A 23849-nucleotide genomic window follows, 5' to 3' on the forward strand; every position below is an offset into this window, starting at 1 on the left:
CACAAATTGGGAAGAACCTTTGGATGATGAAAAATATAACTTGGCACATATACGTATATAATAAACGTATCTGCATTAAAAGACCACATGAATGAAGGGCTTTCACAAATCAATCGTCCCATTTTACTTTTTGTCTTCAATACTGCTATAATAATTTCCACATTTGGATGGTACGCACGTATTGCAAGTCCGGGAATGTATGTATTAGTATGCCTTGTGTTTCGTCAGAAGTCATATAAAAAACTTCATTCAAAAGAAGAGGTTTGCTTAATAAAGGACATCTCAAACGTTTATTAATTATCGAAAGGATATCTGGCTCGCAACACTATGGAAGACTGTAGGTACCACAGTCTTGAAGTATTGGTGTTTTTCGGAAAACAAGAAAATTGTCCAATTTCAAAGACCAATACGCATACTGTCGAAAATATGATTTTTGAAACAGAAACGTGTAATGGAGGCGTTTAACGAACTGTTGTCTTGTAGTTTTGTGACTCTTGTTTTGTGTTTGTGTGGCCTTGATACATGTGGCTTTAATCACGAGATTTTTTTTAATTCTATCAATATATTTCTATAATTTTATGGTGATATATCTCGAGTGACAAAAGCAGTATGGCTGGTTTTCAAATTGTGTACGAGCTATAATGCCATTACACATTCTGACCAAATGTGGTTACGACTGGAGAGAGGATTCTAAAGTAATTGATCAGACAAAATTAGGTCTTTTCTTTAATTAAAAGACGATACCTCTTGAATTATCTAAGCAATATGGTTGTTTATCACCATCGTCCAATATGTTATTCCCAAACACGATCTTAAATATTTAAATGATTTGACAATGGTTTTTAAGTTATTAGAAAGGCCGATTTTGGACGATTTCTATAAAAGGAGGTATATACCTGTCGGATGACTAAGCCAAATGGCTGGTAATCGAACTTGTCCAAGATATTATTCCGATTCTGACCAAATTTGATGGGGATTGGACAAAAGATATTAATCGGCACGCACATTCACCGCAGGTGAGCCTATTTTACGTGTATTAAACGTTTTTTTTAAACATTCGCCTTTGGTTTCATGACATAACATACCTTATATTTCGTCCTGTTTTAAAATCCATAAACAATTAACATACTTTTTAAGCCGCTTCTCTATAATTACTTCATGTTTATAAGCATTTCAGATTAACTGTAATGTACGCTGAACATATTTCCCCCCAGCGAACATATGCGTTTCAGAAGATAAAAGTACTGATTAAGTTAAATGTTTGTAATTGGTTGAAAATCACCACACAAACATTTGTTTTTTCAATTACGACTGAACTTTCATTTAGTCAAGAGTATGGCAAATGGTCATGACATGAAAACAGTCAACTCTGTAATACAGAGACGTAGTCAAACAAATGGGCAACATATTCAACTCGGTCAAGCCATAACAAAACTATCATACAAAATGGGTCAAGGCGACTACCGATCGTCAACGTTAATCTAATTCGATACTAATCGTAAACTGATATTATATCTTTTTAAAAACTGTAATTATATAATCTATATTTTGCAACATATGTGTGCGTGGTCATGTAGCCAGTATTTAAATATTTTAATTTATGTCAAGACGCAGATTACCTAATGAAACAGACAAAAAATTTAGAACAAGCAATGTCGTACCAAACTATTGAAGTTCAATGTTCTTTTTATATAAAGACAGGTCAATAGGAAATATTTTTAAATGGAACACAATATTAGACACTGTAGCCCGTTTTTTTTTACCTTTTTATTTTAATGTATATTAAAACTCTGAAAGAAATGAAAATTATTATGTTAGTATCAGTGTTGTTTCTACAGATTTTAGATATTTAAAGTTAAGACTAATATTAAAGGAGATGCTAATGACAAAGGAAAATACAAAAACGGACAGCGAAAACATGGTACAATATCATACATTGAATGTGGATGGTTCATCTTTGGTTGATTAAAAACAAATCATCACAATTGCTTCCAATACAATTAAGAAATAAACATATACTGATAATCATTTTTCAGGTAATTAATTGCAGCGTAAAGAAATTAACTTATATGCACATAAAGTAGCATACATTTCTGTTAGAATATAAATCCTTTGAATGCAAATAAAGCAAAATCATCAAATAAAAATGAGTAAGTGTTCTTTACTAAAAACTAAAACGATCCGGTGTTCAATACAAATAACATTATTCAATTGTACTGTACACCTTTAATGAATTGTTATTGGTTTCCGCGACAAGAAGTATGCTTTGTTGCTGTGAGTAGTAGGCGAACAGTGGTTTTCGTATCCCCTCCTTCTCCCCCATCAGTTGTGTCATCTGATAAGTGGACAAATCAAGTATCATAATGGTGCTACTTTCACAACCAGAGATTAACAGTTGGTCATCGAGTGCAGTGATACCTCTTGGTTCTTTCAATGCAGGGTCCTGCAACCTCTTGACGATGTTTAGATTCATATTGAGCTTTGTGATCGTGTTCCTGCTAATGTCTGATACGTAGATGAAAGCAGTCGAACCTTCACACACCACTGTTAAGTAGAGAGGAAATTTGAAGAAAGGTCCATTTCCATCCGCAAATATCCGTCTTATAGAATGCCCTTTCAGATTCAGTACCTCTAACACGCCATTGCAGTGGGATACTATCAACCTATCTTCATGGTAAGCAATACCTCGGAGGTCACCATGCACATTAATATGGTCACCAAGAACGAGTTTACCTCGAGTCTTCAGGAACTGAATACCTTTAAAGGACAAAGTAACAGCCACCCTGTCACCGGGAAGATGACATGTTTCCCATGGCTGACCCGGTACACTGATCTGGGAGACCAGGCTGTTGGTCTGCATATCCACCACCTTGACTTTGTTGTTGTAAAAGTCAGTCATCAGCAGTCTGGACCCGGCAAGCTGGAGCATGCCAGACAGGCTGCATTCCATCTTGTCAGTTGGAGACTTCATTGGAATGTCCATAGCTGGTGTTAACCGTAATACAGGCTTGTCAGTAGTCTGAGTCACTGTAATGATTTTTTATAGTGTATATCAACTATCTGTACTACAATAACTTATAGGGTAACATATTCAAATTTAAAGTATAAATTTGAACGTTAGCATATAGCATTATGATTTTTTTAAACACAAAAAACACCATGTCATACGTTTTCCATATTACGTTCATTTTTGAAAATATTTCAACCGTGTTTTGTTTTAATTCATGCTCATTGAACAAAATCACCGCGCTTAGTTTTACAGCAATTTGAATTAAGCATATATCATAAGACAAATTATTCATAGCAGTAGTATGAACATGTAGGTCATTAAAGAAAATGTTCAATTACTCAGATGGTTTATGACTGTTAATACCTGTGTGTTCGGCAGCTACAATGGTTTTCATTTGCCCATCTCTCTGAACTGTGAGTCCTGTTGTGCCATGGTCGCTCTCTGCTGTGATTTAAAACATAGCTGTCATAACTTCTTGGTATAAGGGCGTTGTTAGCAGTTTGTAGGAATATAAACTTCTTGTTTTTGATAAATATTGTTTAAAGAATCAGCAAAAATGTACTGACGAATTAACAAACTTGTTTAGATATCCGATTTACAAATAAACTTTCGCAAAGTCATTAGTACTTAAGTTATATTTTATGCCTATTGACAACATGCACATTTGGTACAGTTTGAATGAGTATTGGTAGTTGATAACTTATAAATGAAGTTTTTGCAGAATGTAATTTTGCTCGGTATCTTATTATAATAATAATTGAAGTCCGTCTTGGCAATATTTTTGGCAATATTTCAAGGTAAAAAGACTTGTTTCAAATAATTGTTTAAGTTAAAATTTACATAATCTTGCTCCTCTTATTAATCCTTTCAAATAATATCAAAACAATGTGGGGTCACTTAACATTAAACAAGAGCTATCACAGAGTCAGCGCGCTCGACTATTCTGCCGCTTTTCAGTGTAAGATTTAAAAAGTTTTGTTGAAACATGCATGGATCACTATTAGATTAGATTTCAATGCAATACATGATGTGCTGAGATATTAACATAAATGTGGTGACATGCAAAATTTCAACCAGAATTTTTAAGTCTAATAATAAAGGACCATTATTTGCAAAATACAGTTATCTAACTTGGTTATTCAATTAGGTTGGGTGGTTGAATAAAATTGTATAAATTCTCAATGCAATACATCAAGTAGTTGCTGAGATATTATCTAATGTGTGCTAACATGCAAGACCTTAACCAGAATTTCTAAGTTGCATAATAAAGGGGGGGCAAAAATTATATAATATGAAAGATAAAGTTATCTTTCTTGATTAAATAAAAAGGTTAATTGGTTGGGAGCCTGTGTGTAAAGTTTCAATGCAATACATGATGTATTCGCTGAGGTATTGACTCAAATGTGGTAACATGCAAAACCTTAACCAGAATTTCTATGTCGAATAAAAAAGGGGCCATCATTTGAATATAATGCAAACTAGAGTTATCTTACGTGGTTATTTAAGTAGATTGGATGGTTGTGTACCATTGTATAAAGTCCCAATGCAATACATCAAGGAGTTGCTGTGATATTAACCTATGTGTGCTTGCACGCAAAATCTTAACCAAGGTGTGACGCCGGCGCCGACGCTTGGCTGAGTGGTATAGCTCTCCTTATTCTTTGAATAGTCGAGCTTAAAATCACATACTTGTACAGTGGCTACCTTTAAAGATATGGTCATTTATATGCATATGATAACCAAATACTTGATAAGTTAATGCATTTGCAGTTTTTTTTAAAATAAGGGCTTTTGTACATCTCGTAATTAACGTTATTGTTTATTTTGTAAAGATACGGTAATAGAATGTGAAATCTCTTTCATAGTTATTTGTCGTTATTATCTGCAACTATCTGAAAATTCTGTAATAAACGTTATTGCAGTCTGTTTTAGGTTCAGTTTACTACTGTCTTCATCAGATTGGAACAATATAATGAGTATTTATGAAAACAGCTTTTGTATAATGTTATTTGGTTATAAAACATCCAGCGTAAGTTTATGTGAAGTTCTGTTGATTTTGCCCGATGCCTTTGTTAACAAACGTATACTAATCCTAATATATATCTACAGTAAATATAAGAAACAGCCTTTTATTCTATATACTAGTAAATCACTTCACAATTATTTGATATGTTTAGACAACTGCAATGAATATATAGATATAGAAATAAATGTTTCATCAAAGGTGTATACAATTTTGTTATTACCAAAGTATTCATATATACCTGATGTGGTTGTGTTTTCAGTCATAATGTTTTCTAATGTCCCAAGGCCAGTGTCAGATGCAATAAGACGCTCTGTGGCTGGATCCTTTCTGAATTCATAGTGGTGAATTACGTTTTCCTTTTTAATGTCAGCAAGCTCATTCTGCAGGCCCTCTAGTAGTTTCTTGACCCTTTTGGTTTCAATGAACAATTGTATCATGTTATTTCCTTGTGCTTCGAGTGTGATATTTATTTCTTCCAGCTTGGACTTCAAGTTTGTATATTTCGGTTTCAGAGACCCTAGTAGTTCTTCGTCCATGTTTTTCATCTTCTCTATAAGCTTTAACAGTGCCTGTTCTCTTTCTTCAACAAACTTGTTTACTTCCTCTCGGTATCTTCTCAGCTTGTCAACTTCATTTTCACATAACTTTGCTACAACGTCAACGTTTTTCTCTACATCAGACGCGAATAAATTTATGTCTTCAAATAACCTGGCAGTTGTTTTCATAACATCCCCATACTCTTTTCCATCTTTGAAGGCTTTGGATATATCTGATATGACATCAGCATGACACGATCGATGGTTTTGTACTGCACAGTGTCCACAAATGAGGGTCTGATGGGAGCTGCAAAAGTATTTGATAGACTCTTTCGGATGGATATCACAAGGCTCTGTGCATTCATATTCAACTCCATGGTCACCGATAGATGTAGGCATATTTGATTTGTCAAGAAGGAAATGCGATCTAGACATTTTGAGTTTTCTATGGACACTTGCGCAACTAGAGCAGAGGAACTCTTTGCAGACGGTACAGTAAACCTCAGCAGGGAGGATTTCGTCATCTTGTTCACAAGGCTGGCAGTAGGTTGTGTCCTCTGCAGACGGCCCTGCCTGCAGTTTCTTCCCTGGAACCTCCATAGCCCGGGTATCTTATGATAACAAACGTCTTATTATAGATAATATTGTAAACATAACTAGAGATTGCTTTTAAAATGCGTTTGTTTCTCACATTGTGTGGTCGTAGATGAGAAATAATCAATGAACTTTGTACTTTTGGACTTGAGGCGAACAAACATAGAGGTCATCTACTGGTAATTACCAACTGCATACCCAGTATGAAGTTCCTGCGTCTAAGAATAAAGGTCCAAGCTTTCGTTATTAAGCGGAAAGAACTGTGACGAACAAATAGGAGACCTACAAATTGTTTTTTTCCTGAAGGTCACTGTGACCTTGACCATCGGACTAAAATCAACAAAGGTCATCTACTATTCAAGACCAACTAACATACCAGATATTAAGTTCCTGGGCCCAAGCGTTCTTTAGCGGAAATCTTTATGTTTCCTTAAAGTCACCTTTACCATTGACAAACTGGTCTTAAAATCAATAGGGTCATCTACTAGATATGACCAACTGCATACCAAATATGAAGTTCCTAGGTGCAAGCGTTTCTTCTATTTAGCGGACACCATTTTTTTATCTCAATGTCACAGCGACCTTAACCTTTGACCTTCTGATCCAAAAACCAATAGAGGTCATTAAATATTCACAACAAACTGGCATACCAAGTATGAAGTTTCTAGGTGCAAGCATTTGAGGTATTTAGCGGAAACCGGGTTTCCACCTCAAGGTCACAAAATCAATAGGAATTAGGGTCGTCTTCTTGCCAGCTGGCATACCAAGTATATAGTCCTTCGGTGCAAGAGTTGTTAAGTTATTGAAAACAGTTTTTTTTCCACTGCGACCTTTTCCTTTGACCTATTTATACCATAATCAATACAGGTTGTTCCCTAGTCATGACCAATCGACATATTAAGTATGAATTTTTGGTGCAAGTGTTCTTTCGTTTTTCAACGGGAAACCTTTCGTTTCACCTTAAAGTCATCTTGACCGTGACCTTAAGAACTACTGATCCTGAAATCAATAGGGCTTATCAACAGATCATGACCAACCAGCATATCGAGTATGTAGATCCTGGGTGCAAGAGTTTAAAAGTAATTGAGAGCAAAAACGTTTTTCACCTCAAGGTTACCGCAACCTTGACCTTTGATCTACTGATCCCAAAATATATAGAGGTCATTCACTTGGCTTGTCAAACTGACATACAAAGTATGAAGTTTCAGGATAAAAAGATTCTTCATTAATTGAACGGAAACCATTTTTTACATCAAGGTCACAGCGACCTTGACCTTTGACCTTTTGAAATCAAAATCAAGAGGTGTCATTTACTGGTCATCAAGCTGCACAACAGGTATGAAGCTCCTGGGTCCTAGCGTTCTCAAGTTTTTGAGAGGGATTGAAGTGTGACGTATAGACTTTCGGACTGACCGACCGACTGACTTACTGACAGACAACTTACAACTTGCACTCATTTAAAGTCACGCGAACTGACTCACTTGATTTCGCGAAAAAACTCGAATGGATTTAAAGCCCCATACAGTATATGGTATGTTTTACGGTTTTAGTAATATGTGCTGTTTTTAATGAATAAATAAAAGGATACGTGTACGACTGCAAAATAGAAACAGCTAGTAAATCGCAGACATTGACATTATTACAATTCTTGTCATTGACCATATGTAGATTAACACATTTTCACTATGTCGAAGATGGATTTTTTTCGTATAAAAATTAACTCCTATAAAGGAACAATCACAAGAAGGCGAATGCTTTACCGTGTTATAAGTACCGCGGGTATAATTTACAAAGTTATTCACTTATATTTCTACTAGTTATAAAACGTTGTCCTTGACACAATTGAACAAATCAGTTTCTTCGCTTGAACTTCCATCGTTTGTGAGAGAATATTTATAACATAATGAAGTGCAATAATGTGCGTATATGTTTCAATACTAAAATCATAAAGATTAAGATTGCACTTATAATTTGATTAAATCATTTCAATAAACTAACGTTTTACTTCAGGATAAAAGCTGTTTTCAATGTCATTGAACGAAATCAAAATCGAAACTAGATCAAATCATCTTATGAAAAGCCTTTATAGTTACATAAATAATTTCCCTGCGTTTATACACTGAAATGTTATTCTACAACAACACACAGGAATCATGATTTTACTTGAAATAAATAACGTAATTATTTAAAACATACTATACCTTTTCTCAAAGTTTAAGGGTGAGGAGGAAGTAAATAAAACATATCTTAAAGGGAGATAAATGTGTTGGAAGGGTTACACTTAACTGATATATTTACCTCTATTGAGATATTACCTGTGTTAAAATTGAAAGTTGAATCTTTTCAATAAAATGAATATATTTTTGTAAGTCTGGTTTAAGGATGTTTTGGTCATCAAGTTATATACAAAAGCCAAATGACTGATATATAAATGTATTTAAAAGATTTTCTTTACTACGAAATTAGTTATCGAGTAAAATGAAATAAAGAAAGTGAATGCTGTTGACGATTTCAAACATGTATACAATAGCCGGAGTTTAATCAAATAGTAGTTCAACTAATTAATATCAATTGAGAGAATTCAAATGTGTTTTAATTAAAGTACGAAAGCATATTATTAATGTGAATGATTTATTTTTTTATATTAAATTGATATAAGCATTCAACCAAATGTCTTTCATCACAGTTTTAAATTGAAAAGGTGTTGGAAGGGTCCGCTGTAGGCGGCGGATGTGCATTCATAGTACGTATGTTAACTTGGTTGGTTATAGGCAAATTAGCAAAGTCCATGTTTTATGTAGATAGAGAATTTAGTGTATATAAAGATCAGTGGACCCCTTCAGTGTATAACATTGTACTAAATTCCCTACTGTGCGCAGTCTTATCATCTTAATGTAATTAAATTAAGCAGGTGTCCGATTATATTGTCAAACAAATGAAACAATTCAACGACATTAATTTAACCGTCGAACGAGAATACGGCGCCCATGATATTTTTCAGAGTTATTAACACATGTCAGTCTTTAAAACTGAAGGATTTTGGTGTTAAAGCCATAATTTACAATAACGTATACATCACAAGCATCTGGTGTAGAGCGACGTCAGACATATTGTTGCGCTACTGTATAGATTTGCAATTCATGTTTTGTTTAGATTTAGAATTAATGTTCATCTTATAAACGTTTTAATACTTGTATTATAGTATTAATGTTAGTGTTATTTTATATTGGATTTCATATTTAATACAAATTGCGATAGGAATATTAATATAGAGACAGCCATAATACATTTGATCAACTAAAATGTCAATGCCATTAGAATGATTGTTTATCCCGAAGCACAAACAACCCGAAAATAAAAGTTTGTTATATATCATGTTTTACAAATTCAGGAAAAGAAAACCAAGGGTGCAAGAGCAACAAAACTGATATTTATCCTCCACAAATTCTGTTTTGATACTGTTTTTATAAGACAATTACAATTACAACACCTCTTCCAGAGATAGATGTAGTAGTGTAATTCTGGTTGGGGGAATCTTACCTTTTTGGTAAGATTTGCTCCGGGTAAGATTTGCTCCCAAAGGTAAGATTTGCTCCCAAAGCACTCCACCAACCCCACACACATTATATCCCCTAGCCTAATATTTAACTCTGATGCATTTTGACGTGAAAGTAACTGCATAAGTTCAGAGTGTGCTAAAGGCTTTGGGCAACAACATTATGAATCCAATCGTCAACGTTGTTCTATATAAGAGCGGTCCTATAAAAGAAGCGCTTTCGTTGTAACACATGGACCTTAAACCAACAGTGTGAGAGTTATTTTATTACCGAATTATTTAAGAAGGGTGACCTAAGAAACTTAATTCAATTAAGGTTGATGTTATATTACATCTTAACATTTATTACGACCTTTACTTTGCGTAATCAGAAATGGAAATAGAAATGGTTTTGATCCTGTTCTTCAAAGAAACTCGAGTGATTTATAACATGATAACCGTTTAATTTTAAAACTGTATTACCATAACAATCATTTTACCAAATAAGCGTCTAAAGTCTTGATTTCTGATAAAGTCTCACAACATTAATCACGAAATGTTATGTTTTGAGAAGTGTATCCCTTTGGAAACTGATATTTGATTGGTAGTAACTTTTAAACTTCTTAGTATGATGGTACTAACGTTGCTCCGCTTTACTCACAAATTTTAAAACAAAATCATTAACAACAACACAGTGACTCAACATCTTCGTTTTATAACGGAGCATACCAGATTGGTTAATGACCTTCGTCAGAACTGTCAACGTCTGGAACAACAGGTATTTATAATCGGCTTTTAAATATTACAAGTATTTACATAGCAAACAGTTAATGTTCGAACTTTAAAGATTTTATATAGTTATCAGAGTTTTATGGTTACTTTTTTAAATACACATATTTTAATATTTTTGATTTTTAGCTAAGACTTGTTGATACAGCTTACAAAAAATCTGTTTTAATTTAGTTAGTTGCTGAGCAAACCTAAAAACAGTGGTAAAAGATCACTTTCAAGCATGGTGGCAAACATGCTAAACATAAACGCCCAGGTAAACTATTGTATGTACCAAGTCAATGCTTTTACGATATAATGTTAAATAGTAACATTTGGCTACTCAAATGATCAGTTATACGTTCTGTAGCTGCTTGTTGTATATGCATTATTAATAGTTGATGTCTAAGTTACACTTTCACTTCAAAATTGCAGTCCAGTGCTGTATACACTGTGCTATGAAAGCTTACCCTTAACCGTTGGAATATTTAAGCCATATACCTAACGTGATAAGATCGACTAGCCAATCACTCATCAGAATGAATTTTACTAGGTAGACATACCTAGTAATTTTTCTTAATGGAAAAAATACGAAAAAACTGCGAAAAAATAAATTAATTGTAAACTATGTGGTACTTCAATTAGTTAGTTTCAATGAATTGTACACATCGACACCAAGTTTATGTCAGTTTTCAACAATTTTCTTGTTTTTTCGCTATTTCATCATACGGTGATTAGCCCCTTTAACGGTGTCATGGATAGCATTTTAGTGCACTCTTTTTCACTTAGGAAATTGCTTTTAAAGGAAAGGTTTTACACAATTACTAAGTTATATATTTTCATTTTGTATTTTGTTGTTGTTGTAGACGAAAGCATCTCAGATTGCATTGCAAACCGTACAGGAGAGTCTGTAAGAAGAAGAGAAAAGGTGTGTTTTTAACATAAGGAATATTCTTGTAAGAAATATAACAACTTTTAAAAAATAACAGTAAACAAACAAACAAATATCGTGTGTGTAGAAATACCCGTTCACACCAGATAATATTTTTTTATTGTCTCCCTTTAAAAACTACCCTTTTATACCAGATAATACTTGTGTTGGTAAATAGCTAGAAAATGGATTTGATTGATCTTAGAATTATCCTCCTAACTATTTACATAAGTAATTTATTTAAAATGTACACAATGAAACTATGAGGTAAGATATATACGAAGTAATATATGAGGTATAATATTTAAGGTAAAGAAAAGAAAACAACAGTCAAAAAACGTACAATAAATAATTACCAATCACAAAAGATAAACTAAATGAAATGTTATTATAAAGCAGTATATAGAAGAAGGGAAAAGCCTGTGAGTTTTGCCGGGTATGTACAAAAGAAATGTTAAACTGTATTGAAAATAGAATTTCAAATTAGTTTTAGTGAAATTTATTCATTATTACGATAACAGAAACAAGAGCATCGGTAAGTCTTTGAAAACATACAGTCACGTTTTAGCGCCTTTTTAATTAAGCATACATTACGACACATACACACTTATCAATTTTCCATACTTGTATGAAGTTTTACAGATGAAAGTTTAGTCAAGTGTATACAGTGGTAGTTAAAAAACTTATCATACCTGTTCCCCGCGACTGACGCAGGGAAAAATACTAGGTACAACAAGGCATTCTATTCATTTCTTCTCACGATTTACTCATTAAACAGTTTTTCCTATCCGAATTAAAGTCTCCGAATTTGACTAATATTTATTGCTAAAATGATTACTTAATTATCCGAAAATATTTGCTTTAATTTTAGACAAGCAATGTTTAATTGATGTCAATCGAATAAAACCTGCAGTAACTTTTTGTATTTTAAATGTTGTAGTATGTTCACTTAATTAATCCTTTTTGCGCACAAAAATAGTTTTAGCCACTTCTAGGTCACTCGCTTTTACCGTCATTTACTACCAGATCTTGCAATCTTTTACCGAAATTTATTCTTTTCTTTTCAAGCAAATAATATCGAATTGATTTAAATTGCTTCAAGCCTTTTGTATAATTTTACCATTTAAAAGTTTTAGTTTTTAAACCTGAATAAGCGATCGCGAAAGGTAATTGACAAGAGTAGAAGTCAACAGCTCATATTGGGTTGATGTGAATTGACAATTCCTTACTGAGTGATATCCCTTTTCGAGCAGAGAAAATCTGTGTCATCGCGTAGAAAAACGAACTTGATTCGAGCTTAATATCTGTTTATTGTTGAAAAATAAATATTGTTCGTGTATTTATGTTATATTGTATTAAAGTTTCACGAAAGAACGTTAACAGTTATTAAAACAAAACAAGATGTATAAGAAAATTAGTTATGTTAAACACTGGCTGTTTCTGGGATTTTCAAATAATCTTATTAAGAAAATCAGTTTTCAGTTTATGCTTTTGTCATTGTACTCATAGGTTCTTGTTCTTTTTCAGATTCTTCTTCCACCGCATCAATATGTACCCACAAACTATTATGCCACAATATCGCCGACCAGTACTGTCTAGTTTGGGATGTGTCCTACATATTGAATACAAATTGAAGGTTTAAGCTGATGTAGTACTGTGCCAAATAGCAATGAAGAGCAACCTATACTGGCGGGCGTGTTCTTTACGAATCACAAGGTCCTTGTATGGAACATTATATCACAATACCATTCCGACGTTTTAACCCTAACATTCTTTTCTGTGCCAATGATTTCTATGTTTGAACGACGTTGACAGGGGACCACACAACGATCAAGTAAAGGTAGAAGAAACCTCTGAATTAGTTGAATTAGCTCCTTGATAACTTCTTGTTACCAAACTATTAACAAAAGCTGTCGGCAAAAGTGAAGATGTTGAAGGCGAAGCCTGAGAACAATGACTATGGAACGTCCCCTATCTTACGATATGGAACACAGTCCTGTTAAAATATGGAAGTATTATCCATGTGGATTTTATGAACTATGGGTAAATGCGAAAGTAATATACATTATGCAAGATAGTACACGGCATTGTCTATACTTGAAATATCACCAGCGACGACTGCGAAACGACCACTTCCACTGACTCAAACCTTTGCGGTTATGTGTTCGATCGAAACAATTTTCTTCTTTAAAAATATGTCCATCTTGGGTGCAGTAACCTTCGATGTTCTATTTTCCCTGTCAACGTCGTACCATTGCAGTTCAAGATCGCGTGAATTAATATATTACATAACATGGCATGACATGCCAATATGCCATAGTTTATTATTCTTTATAAATAACGAATACAGGCTATGCATATACACATACATCACTGTCCGTTCCATGGTGTCTTTACGACAGTACCTTCTCAGACTTGTTCATGATGTCAAATGTGAACTGACTGAAAGAACTTATTCAAAATAGCCTCTCTGGACATCTAAGCTCGGGCGGGATGGCATCTATGTTATAGGCATTTCTGTCGCTGAGCCCATTGCGGTGCATGACGCTCTTTAACCATTTACTGGCAGACCTGGTCGTGATATTTATTACTTTTTCTGCTGAAGCTATAAATGTAAGTTACTGCATACTACAGCATATATCACAGAGGGACAACCGATGATTTATATCATCAGCAGAAACAGCGTAAGCAACAAGAAAATATTATGTTGATACGCATTTAAATCATTAAAATTTGATATGAATAATGTGCAATATTACATCCCACTTATTCTTGTTAGAGGAAAAGTAAGTAATATAATTTTTGAAAATATAACCCCTTAATTAAAAGCAGTTTCATGGTTGGGGACGCAGGGTCGTCAACTACTAAAAGAATGCTGATGTAAAGTTTTCATAACTCTTCAAAGAATATTCGAAAAGAAAACACAAATAATTCACCAATTTAGAATAATATTAGCCATAAACATAAATAAATGTTCTGTTGTTTTCAAATACGATCATTTATATGTATAGTAAACTCGTTTAGGAGGTTGCCAATGACCTTCGCCTTTACGATTGACCGAAAGGCCGGCGCATCTTGGTTGGCCATGTACGCACGGAAGTATTCGCGTGCTTGTTCGTCATTATCACAAAATCTGCGTTTCCTCCCTCTTTTAACACCCTGTCATCCTTTGCCAAAACATGTTGGTGGAACAATGACACTTGTTTAAATTTCAGTTCCTTCCTGCGCACGGCAGATACCGTCAAATCCATGGCATCTTTACTGTATGAATGAAATCTTGTATTGGTAAGACTAAAGAGCCAAAAAACTCAAATAAAATAACAAATTGATTAGTAATTTATTCAAGGTAAACAACTATATTGGCTTGTGTTTGTAGGGAATATTCGAGTTGCCTTCATTGGTTTAAAAATGAAAAACATCCACTAAAATCACAAATAAAATCGTTTTCACATCAAAAGCTGCACAAGACAAAAACAACTGAAAGATTTCTTACTTAAGATGTATTTTCGCATTGTGTTTCAAATTGGTCATTGACATTCGTCCCTCCTTAAAACCGATTTACTTAAGCGCTAATAGGGTCGTTGTCGTTGTTGTCGCTATTACTGTCAACGAAGATGTCATTATCCATACTCCATTAATTGTAAAATATGGTTGTTCCCAATTAAACTAATGCACGATACTTGTAAAGGGAGGTCACTGCGTATGCGATTGCGCAGTTTTGTTATCCTCCCCATTATCGATAACATAATAATCAATGTTGTTAACATTACGACGTTTCTGTCATTTACTTCATCTACTCCACGCTGCAAGAGTCAGTTGCATTTCTGAACTCGTCGTTTCTCTAATCAACAGTAGTAGGAAAAGCAACAGCAGCATTCATATCATGACCGACACCATCTTCACCGTTATCTTCACCATTATCATCATCGTCATATACGAAATATAAGGAATTGTCGTCGTCGTCATGGTATTTATAGGCATTATTTTTGCAACCAACAACATGCTTATGACCACTTTGACTTATCATGATTATCGTCATTATCATCATCATCATCATCATCATCATCATCAGCATCAGCATCATCATCATCATCATCAAAACAGTATTTACATAATACTTTACCCATTGACGCTTTTTTGTTTTATTTTGCAAATGACTTCTTTATGTGTAAACTTTTGGCTACTGAGCTTGTTTCTCTAGTTCTTCATATATATATATATAAAATTCAATGGAAAATAATCACTCAAAATCAACGTGTTTTATTTGCGACGGTCACAGTGACCTTTCTTCCAAAAGAATTGTAATAGTACATGTGAAAACAATTGCCAAGATAATGTACAATACTTCGTTATGAACATCTAAAGATTTTTAACTTTTCATTATTTTAACTTTTGCAGACTTCAAATTCTCGAAATCGGTGGCCTTTGATAAAAAAAATTCGAATATTGCAGCATCACACATATATCGTTCTTACACAACTTTTTAGAGAAAGCATGTACGTTACTTTCTTTCATGAATAGATATCAAACAGCAACTTGCATGTACTCCTTTTTACAGAATGCTGTTGTTTTTTCGCCTAAACGTTTTTTAAAGCGCTATTAACGCCTTCTCAGCAAATTAGGCGCATGTTTCAAAATATGTTACCCACAGAGCTCTTGTTAGAACTTGTGAAGATTATTGTGTTTATTGTTACAAGCATTTGGTCGATGTATGACCATCCAAAACGTGATTGGGTACCTTTATCACATATTTAACCTTCAAATTGGAGCAAATGTATATCAGTTTTGAACGCTTTAAATGTGCAAAATAATTGACAAATTTAAAACTTATCTGGCGAAGAGCAGTTAAAATGTACTCTCCCTGAAATTTTACAAATTTACATGCTAATGTTAATATTATACACGTTTTGAAACTTATGAGACTGATATAATTTTGAAAAACAATTGGTCAAACAAATCTGACAAAGAAAAAATGACGCCAAAATATATTGTTTTAAAAAACAATAGCGCCAACTGTCGCGAAGTACGCCCGTCTTTTTCAGGACACCAAATTTGATGATAAGTGGTTGTAGGTTAAGCCAAATATAGAGCAAGAACACTGTTTATACACTTTTGCCAATTCAAAGGCCATTTCTCTGGAGTGACAAAGGCAACATGACTGGCTATCAAACCCGGCCGAGATATTATTTTCATACACACTCTGACCACAAAGGCTTTAAAAGTAATTAGGTAATTAAAAGGTGATAAATCTCGAGTGACTAAAGCGATATGGCTAAATATCAAATTTGTCCGAGATATAATGCCATTACACATTCTTACTAAATGTGTTTAAATGTGTTTATGATTTTACAAAGGATTTTAAAGTTATTGATTAGACAAAAACGTTTTAAGGTAATTTCTTTAGATAAATGAAGATTACAATTCAGTGACCCTAGCAATATGGCTGTTTATCACCCTTGTCCAAGGTGCTACCCACATACATATTCTGACCAAATTTGGTAATGGTTAAACGAAGGCTTCTAAAGTATTGATCAGAAAAGACCGATTTAAAGTGATTTTAATAACTACAGGGCAATTACTGTCGAGTAACTACAGCGATATGGCTGGTTATCGAAGCTTGCGAGTTATTATGCCGAGTCTTACCAAATGTGTTGATGATTCGACAAAGCTTCTTAAGCGTTTTCATCGGACAATTTTAATTACATTCGTTAGATTTATTAATCAACACAGCTTTTATTTCGTCCTGTTTCAAAATCCATGGGTATTTATTACACGTTTTTGGTGCAATTTCTCTATTATATGTACGTGTTTTCTTCACTGGACATATTTCCCCATCGAACCTTTGCGCTGCAACACATAAAGGTACATGTACTTACTTAGTCATATACATGTAATTGGTTGAAAATCAACCTCGTAAGAAGCATTCTATTTTCAACTACGACTGAACTTCGATCTAGGCTAGTACTTGAAAATGTAAAGTATGGCAATCGGTCATGACATGAATATAATCAACTCTGTAAGACGAAGACGAAGTCAAACAAATGGGCAACATATTTAACTAGGTCATTCTATATCAAATCGCACGTACAGAGAAACTGAAACTATAAAACTTCTCATTCTTTGAACGGGTGTATAAAAAACGAATTTTGTAATAACAATCGCCGTTGGTTTTATGTCTTCGCTTTTTTTAAATTCCATTAATAATAAAAATACATTGTTCTTGCCATTACTTTGTGTTTTAAACGTTTTGAATTAACCATAATGTACACTGGTCATTAATATGTTTTCACCAGCAAAGTTAGTCATACATTTGTAAATGGTTGAAAATCAACCTACAAACATTCTAGTTTCAACTACTTGGAAACGTAGAGTATGGCAAATGGTCATAACATAGATACAATCAACTCTGTAAGACGGAGACGTATTCAAACATACTGACAATATATTTAACTCGCCATAACAAACATATCAAACAAAATGGGTCAGGACGGTCACAGATCGCTCAACTGTGTTTTATGGCATCAGAAATGAACTTACCTTTATTTTGCAACATATATGTGTGCGTTGACCTGTTACCGGTTTTTAATGAGAATAGCCGAGAAAATGAAATCTTAACTTTTCGCCATTTTTATACTGACTGAAGAATAATAATGACACGCCTTTATTTCTCTAACGAAACAGACACTAGTTTTAGAACAAGCAATGTCGTACCGCAGTTGTATGCCGTTTGTATTAAGGCAGGTCAATGCCATATATCCATTAACAGGACACAATACCCGGCTCTAGGGCCCGTTTTATTTACCCTCTAAGAGGCTCCTTATTTTAATATATACTTAAACTCTGAAAAAAAGAAAATCAATATGTTATGATGATTTAAGATATTTACAGCTACGACCAATATCAAAAGATATTTATGACATTGGATAATCAGAAGATAGGAAAATACAAAAAGAGACAGCGAAAACATGAAACAATATCATATATTAAAAGTAAATGGTTCATTTTTGGATAATTGATGATAAATCCATGCAATGGCTTCCAACCCAAATTTGAATAATAAAACAATAAACTGATAATTATTATTTCAGATAGATAATTGCATCTTAAATAAATGTACGTATATTACACATCAAGTAACATTATTTCTGGCAGAAATTTTATGCTATTTTTACGAAGACATATAAAAGATATTTTGATTTGTACGCACTTTGAATGCAAATTAAACAAAATCATTAAATCATATTGAGTACATGTTCCTTACTAAGGATTATAACGATTATGTGTTCTATTCAAATAACATCTTGAAAAATCGTTCCCTTTAATGGTTCACGTAACATTCTCATTAGAATGCAACAGTAGAATGCTAATGGTAAGTAAACGTGAAGTTGATGTTTCGAACAATTTCACCATATCGGCTGCATTATTCGATTATATTGTACACCTTTATTTTATTGTTCAAGAATTCCGTAACAAGAAGTTTGCTCTGTTGCCGAGAGTAGTAGGCAAACATTGGATTTCGTATCCCCCCCTTCTTCCCGATCAGTTGTGTCATTTGACCAGTGGACAAATCAAGTATCATAATGGCGTTACTTCCATAACCACATACTAATAGTTGGTCCCCGAGTGCCGAGATGCTTGTTGGGCTTTTCAATGCAGGGTCCTGGAAGGTCTTGATGATGTTCAGGTTCATGTCAAGTTTTGTGACTGTGTTCCTGATCCTATCTGATACGTAGATGAAAGCAGTCGGACCTTCACACATCACTGTTAAGTAAGCAGCACATTTGAACAGTTCCTTTCCACTGATATCCCTTTCTAATTGTCTTATAACATGCCCATTCATATCCACTACCTTTACCTTTTCATTATAGAAGGACACTATCAAACTATCTTCATGGTAAGCAATACCTCGACACTCACCATCCAACTCGATATGGTCGCCAAGAGCGAGTTGTCCCCCAGTCTCCAGGAACTGAATACCTTTAGTGGCCAAAGAAACAGCAACTCTGTCTCCTGGTAGAAGACATATGTCCCACGGACAACCTGGTAGACTGATCTGGGACACCAGGTTGTTAGTCTGCATGTCCACCAACTTGACATTTTTGTTATGAAAGTCAGCTAGCAGCAGTCTTGACCCAGCAAGGTGGAGAATGCATGACAGGTGACAGATCACATCGTCAGTTGGAGAACTGACTGGGATGTCCACAGCTGGTGTTAAGCGTAGTTTTGTCAAATCCCCAATGGCCTTCCTCACTGTATTGAATAATTTGCAGTAAATGAAATATTTGCTTTATATTTGCACCTTATTAAATTACATGTTTAAACTGTTGAAAGAATCACAGCGCTTAGAAGTAAAGATATCTCATAAGACAAATTATACATAACAAATTATTGGAATATGTAGGTCATTAAATAAGGATGTGCATTCACTCAGATGGTTTATGACTGTCAGTACCTGTAGGTTCGGAAGTTGCAATGTTTTCCCTTGGACCATCCCCCTGAACTCTGAGTCCTATTTTGCCGTGGTCTCTCTCTGCTGTGATTTTAAAACATAACTGTCATAACGTTTTGGTATTGGGGGCGTTGTTTGCACTTCGTAGAAATTGTACTTTTGTTTTCCATAAATAATGCTTAAAGTTTCGGCAAAAATGCAATGAAGAATTAATGAAGTTGTTTATAAGATATTTTATGTATAAATAAGCTTTCACCAAGCCATTGGTCCTAAAGTTATATTGTTCTGTCTGCTGACCCCATGCAGTTAAACTTTACATATTCTTTCTCCTCTCATTAAGCCTTTTCAATTGATACTAACATAAAATAGGGTGTCTCTGCATAAAACATTCACATAGTGGTACTGTGGCTACCTTTAAATAAAATATATGGTTATGCATATATCTATTATAACTCGAGTGGATACACTTGTTATTTCTTAAAATATGGGCTTTTCTACACCTCGTAATTAACGTTATTGTTTCTGTTGTAAAGATTAGATAATATACTGTGAAACTATTTCATATATATCTGCCGACACTATCTTCAACTTAGACACTCATGTATTAAACGTTATTGCAATTTGTTTTTAGGTTAAGTTAACTACTATCTTTATCAGATAGGATTTATATAATGAATGAGATGAAAACAACTTTTGTATAACGTTATTCAATTATCAAACATGCAGCGTAATTTTATGTAAAGTTATGTTGATTTTGTTCACTTCCTTTGTTAACAGGTTTATAATAATCTTGTTACTGATCTATTGTGTATAGTATTAGGACATGCCTTTTATTTTATATACATCACCTAACCATATTGTGTACTGCCTTTGTTAACAAACGTATACTCATCCTTTTATACATCTAAAGTGAATTTTATAAGAACAAACCTTTTAATCTATATAAATCAGTTCACAATTATTTGATATGTTTAGACCCGTTCAATGAATGTAAAATTTTATATAGAAATAAATGTATTTAGACGATGTACTATTAGGCAAATCTTAATAAACTGTATGTTATGTTCTGTTTCATCAAAGTTGTTTACAATATTTTAGTTAAATAAATAATCAGTTATACCTGATGCGGATGCTATTTTGTGCGGTTCAGTCATAATGTGTTTTAAAGTTCCAAGCCGTGTGTCGGATGCAATAAGGCGCTCTGTGGCTTGATCCTTTCTGAATTCGTAGTGGTGAATTACGTTTTCCGTTTTAATAACAGCAAGGTCATTCTGCAGACTCTCTAATAGCTTCTTTGCTTTTTTGGTCTCAATAAACAACTGTATCGTGTTATTTTCCTGTGCTTCAAGTTTAACATTCATTTCTTCTAGCTTGGACTTAAGGTTTGCATATTTCGGTTTCAGAGACTCAAGTCGTTCTTCATCCATGTTTTTCATCTGTTCTATAAGCTTTAACAGTGCTTGTTCTCTTGCTTCAAAACACTTGTTAACTTCCTCTCGGTATCTTCTCAGCTTGTACACTTCATTTACACCTAACTTTGCTACAGCATCAACGTTTTTCTCCACATAAGACGCACATAAATCAATGTCTTCAAATAACCTGGCAATTGTTTTTATGACATCCCCATACTCTTGACCATCTTTGAAGGCATTCGATATATCTGATATGACATCAGCATGACACGAACGATGGTTCTGTACTGCACAGTGTCCACAAATCAAGGTCTGATGGGTACTGCAAAAGTATTTGATGGACTCTTCTGGATGGATATCACAAGGCACAGTGCATTCATATTCAATTTCCAGGCCACCGATAGATGTAGGCATATTTGATTTGTCAAGAAGAAAGTGAGATCTAGACATTTTCTGTTTCCTATGGAGACTTGCGCATTTAGAGCAGAAAAACTCTTTGCAGACGGTACAGTAAACCTCAGCAGGGAAGATTTCGTCATCTTGTTCACAAGGCTGGCAGTAGGTTGTGTCCTCTGCAGATGACCCTGCTTGCAGTTTCTTTCATGGAACCTCCATAGCCCGGTTATCTAATGAGAACAAACGTCTTATTATATAAAATATTGCGTTTACTTCTTAACATTAAACTCATGTAACTTATTTTTCCTAACAAAACCCAGATGAAATGATGAAACCTTGCATCAATGGTGAAAATTTGGTACAAATTAATTATTATCACATTTTACAAATTGCACGAATTAAGAATAACAAGTAAATTGACTCATTCTAGATCGAGAAAAAGATACTTGTTGATTAAAAGCCTTATATAGTTTTGTATAATGCACTAGCCGAACCAGGTGGGGGACGAATCCGGTGCTCGCCTGCTAAAATCGTCTAAGTTTACTTATTTTCAATATAAGAGAGAAAAAGTAGTAAAATACGCACAAAATGCACCAATTTCGAATAGAAATTTTATTTTGGGAGACCCCTACCCCCCGCTTACACTTTAACCAAATATATTTCGGTTCTGATGGAGAGGCGGAAGTCAAAGGCAAGGCCCATAAGTTATACCCCCTCTGACGTCGAACCCTGGCTACGCGCCTGTAAAGTACGATATGCCTACAGTGTACCGTTTTTGATAAATAATATAAGGTATCGAAAAAGAATCTGCACCAGAATCTGAATTACAACTAAGATATTGCACGACCTTCACCAAAACTGATAGCATTACATTTCTTATCACATGCCGTTGATTGTAGATTAACAAGATATGTATCAGATCGGAAAGTATTTTCTCTGTTTTTAATCTATACATTATGTCATATATAGACACGGTAAGAAGAAGTTAGATGCTTAACCGTGGCATGACTATCGTAATAAATTACAACGCTATTCACTTATACGCACGCTAGATTTTGAATATTGTTCTTCACAACATGTAACAAAACAGCCACTTGTGATTTCTTTCAATAACGTGAATTGTAACTACGATATTTATTATATATATTGAAATGATTTATCATTCAAGAAAACAATATTGATATTTAAGTTTTATATAGCAATCATCTGTTTTATCAATCAATAGTTTAGTTCAAGATACATATTGGGTTTAAACTGCAATAAATGAATTCTACATGGAAAGTCAACTCATTTCAGATAACGTATGTATAGTGACATAGATAATGACCTATTTTAAAACACTGAAATGTACAAGATACAACCCGGATATACTTTAGATACAATTTTGATACTTTAATATTGTACTTATATATCAGAACAATCAATATTTTGTTAACGATGTATTTAGATTTTAAATTGAATGAATTCAGAATTAAAAGTACATCAAAAACAATTTAGAACAGTAAATATTGCGATATAGATAATGACCTTCTATAAGCAGAAACAAGAAATAGAAATAAGCAGTAGAAAGTATGGTTCAGTTCACCTTTAAACACTGATATGTACCAGATAAAACACGAACATACTTTAGAACAATATAAATAAAACAAATACAATTGAACGTTTGATTAAAATGAATTCTTACCTTTCCTCCAAGTTTAAGGGTAAAGAGGAAGTGAACGATCACTATTACGCAGGGAGATAACCATAATCAGAAATTATCTCAGGTAATTAATGTTATACTCAACTGATATAGACATGGTATAGTACTGTACTTCTATAATCTGTGTAAAAAGGGCAAATTACACTGATTCGGAAGTACCTATTCATTGTTACATGCCTTATTCTTTTAAATGAACACTAGCCAATAATTCAAAGCATAGTTATAACTTCTCAGACCAGTGGTTACTTTTCATATGTATAGGTTTTTGAGCTGAATGGATCTTATTAAAAACAAAACAGGATCTATTTGATCTACTGTTTTGTTTGTTAACATCGCATTGTTTGTACTCCTACTGCGGATTTGGTCGCTCTATCGATTACATAATGGCTACATTCAACCAATTTTATTTTTTCTTAAAAGAAACGTAACTTTTTTCTAACTTAGTTAAATGTTTAGAACACATGCGGAACTTCCTCCCAATATATCGTGA

General features: G+C 33.9%; 2 protein-coding genes across 3 annotated transcripts; both read right to left on the reverse strand.

Moving 5' to 3' along the window:
* Positions 1 to 1762: 1762 nt before the first annotated feature.
* LOC128219632 (uncharacterized) lies at positions 1763 to 8428 on the reverse strand. Of its 2 annotated transcripts, none has more exons than XM_052927524.1 (4): positions 8368 to 8428; positions 5275 to 6183; positions 3374 to 3451; positions 1763 to 3027 (listed from the first exon to the last, which is right to left on the reverse strand). In XM_052927524.1, the coding sequence occupies exons 2-4, from the start codon at positions 6170 to 6172 to the stop codon at positions 2204 to 2206; spliced, it is 1800 nt and encodes a 599-aa protein (XP_052783484.1). In that variant the 5' UTR covers positions 6173 to 6183; positions 8368 to 8428; the 3' UTR covers positions 1763 to 2203. The 2 variants fall into 2 exon arrangements, with proteins under 2 accessions (XP_052783484.1, XP_052783483.1); XM_052927523.1 differs by having other exon boundaries at positions 3374 to 3454.
* A 10197-nt stretch (positions 8429 to 18625) lies between these two features.
* Positions 18626 to 21882, reverse strand: LOC128219633 (uncharacterized). The gene is made up of 3 exons (XM_052927525.1): positions 20970 to 21882; positions 19853 to 19933; positions 18626 to 19650 (listed from the first exon to the last, which is right to left on the reverse strand). Exons 1-3 carry the CDS (start codon positions 21709 to 21711, stop codon positions 18821 to 18823), a joined length of 1653 nt encoding a protein of 550 aa, XP_052783485.1. The 5' UTR covers positions 21712 to 21882; the 3' UTR covers positions 18626 to 18820.
* Positions 21883 to 23849: the final 1967 nt, after the last annotated feature.

Source organism: Mya arenaria, chromosome 15, assembly GCF_026914265.1.
Source record: "Mya arenaria isolate MELC-2E11 chromosome 15, ASM2691426v1".
Taxonomy (NCBI): domain Eukaryota; kingdom Metazoa; phylum Mollusca; class Bivalvia; order Myida; family Myidae; genus Mya; species Mya arenaria.

Coding starts and splice junctions, on each gene's coding strand:
- LOC128219632 (XM_052927523.1), bottom strand. CDS start 6,172: ATGGAGGTTCCAGGGAAGAAACTGCAGGCAGGGCCGTCTGCAGAGGAC. Junction 3,455..5,274: donor TGAAAACACAACCACATCAG/GTATATATGAAT, acceptor TTTAAATCACAG/CAGAGAGCGACCATGGCACA. Junction 3,028..3,373: donor TGTAGCTGCCGAACACACAG/GTATTAACAGTC, acceptor AAATCATTACAG/TGACTCAGACTACTGACAAG.
- LOC128219633 (XM_052927525.1), bottom strand. CDS start 21,711: ATGTCTAGATCTCACTTTCTTCTTGACAAATCAAATATGCCTACATCT. Junction 19,934..20,969: donor CAAAATAGCATCCGCATCAG/GTATAACTGATT, acceptor TTAAAATCACAG/CAGAGAGAGACCACGGCAAA. Junction 19,651..19,852: donor TGCAACTTCCGAACCTACAG/GTACTGACAGTC, acceptor TATTCAATACAG/TGAGGAAGGCCATTGGGGAT.